The sequence below is a fragment of the Pyrus communis genome, chromosome 6 (assembly GCF_963583255.1).
Source record: "Pyrus communis chromosome 6, drPyrComm1.1, whole genome shotgun sequence".
NCBI lineage: Eukaryota > Viridiplantae > Streptophyta > Magnoliopsida > Rosales > Rosaceae > Pyrus > Pyrus communis.
In genome coordinates, this window is record NC_084808.1 from 21,332,908 (window position 1) to 21,334,007 (window position 1,100).

The window sequence follows — 1,100 nt, forward strand, 5'->3', positions numbered from 1 at the left end:
TCATTTTTCATGGTAGACAACCACTTGTTGGTGTATGGTAGATGGCACAGAGAGACTCTGATGAATCCAATCTCTGCCTAGTAAAGCCCCATAAGTGGAAGTATTATCTACAACAAAAAAGGCCAGCATGATTTGTTTCAAACCTAAATCAACCTCTAATGGCGGTATCCCATGAGTCTTGGTGATAGCTTTCGAGAAACTAGAAACTGTAAGATTTATGGGGATAAGATCCTCATCACTTCTGCATATTCTCTTCATCTGCTTGTATGGCAGCACATTAATTGCGGCCCCTCCATCAATCAAGACCCTCTTGAAAGGTACTCTCTCCAAGTGAGCAGTTACATATATGGGCTTAAGATGGTTGGTCAGGGCCAAACTCAGGCAAACAAATACCATTTTGTTTGAGTATATTCTCTCAGGCTTCTTTCCTAATTGCTCGGGCAAGCTTGTCTGGTTGGGTTCTTCTTGTCCTGCTTTTTCGACAGTAACATGCGCCATCATAGGTTATATTGCCAAGTAATCACCTTTCATCATGGGAGGCTGATTATGCTCAGAGCAAAACATGGCTGATAAAACATATGTCATATTTACGTGGAAGTTGCTGGGTCCAGGTAAATCTTTCCCCTTGCCTCCAATGTGGTTCATAAACTCATCCAACCAAGCCTGTGCTTCTTCAGCAACATTAACTTAGGCAACCCTTCTTCCTGGGTTATGCCAAAGATTGGCATCTATTCTGGAACCTCGCAGATGGTATCTACCAACAATGGTGTGGGTAACCCTCTCTCGGGTGAGATAGTTCTAAAGCAGATTGGTTCTGGGCTCCATCTTCGGGTAGGTATCATCACCATATCTTTTTGAGCTCTCCTCAAGATTCTGTATTTCCCAGGATAGGGCCTCGGCAACACATGGTCTCCTTCCCATTCATTTTTGCTATTTGCCTTCTTCACCTCCTTCTTACTCCTCCAATAAGGTTGATTTTTTCCCTATGAGGTACATTTTCGAACTTTACATTCTCCGAGGTTTCTGAAGTAGTGGGAACTTTCAACGAGTTCATGTAGGCCTTATGTTGCCTTTGGACCCTCCTAATCATGGAGGCTCCT

General features: G+C 43.4%; 1 protein-coding gene across 1 annotated transcript; it reads right to left on the reverse strand.

Moving 5' to 3' along the window:
• On the reverse strand, positions 1-498 carry LOC137736225 (uncharacterized). Its single transcript, XM_068475537.1, has one exon. The coding sequence runs from the start codon at positions 496-498 to the stop codon at positions 1-3; it is 498 nt and encodes a 165-aa protein (XP_068331638.1).
• Between the last annotated feature and the right edge of the window lie 602 nt (positions 499-1,100).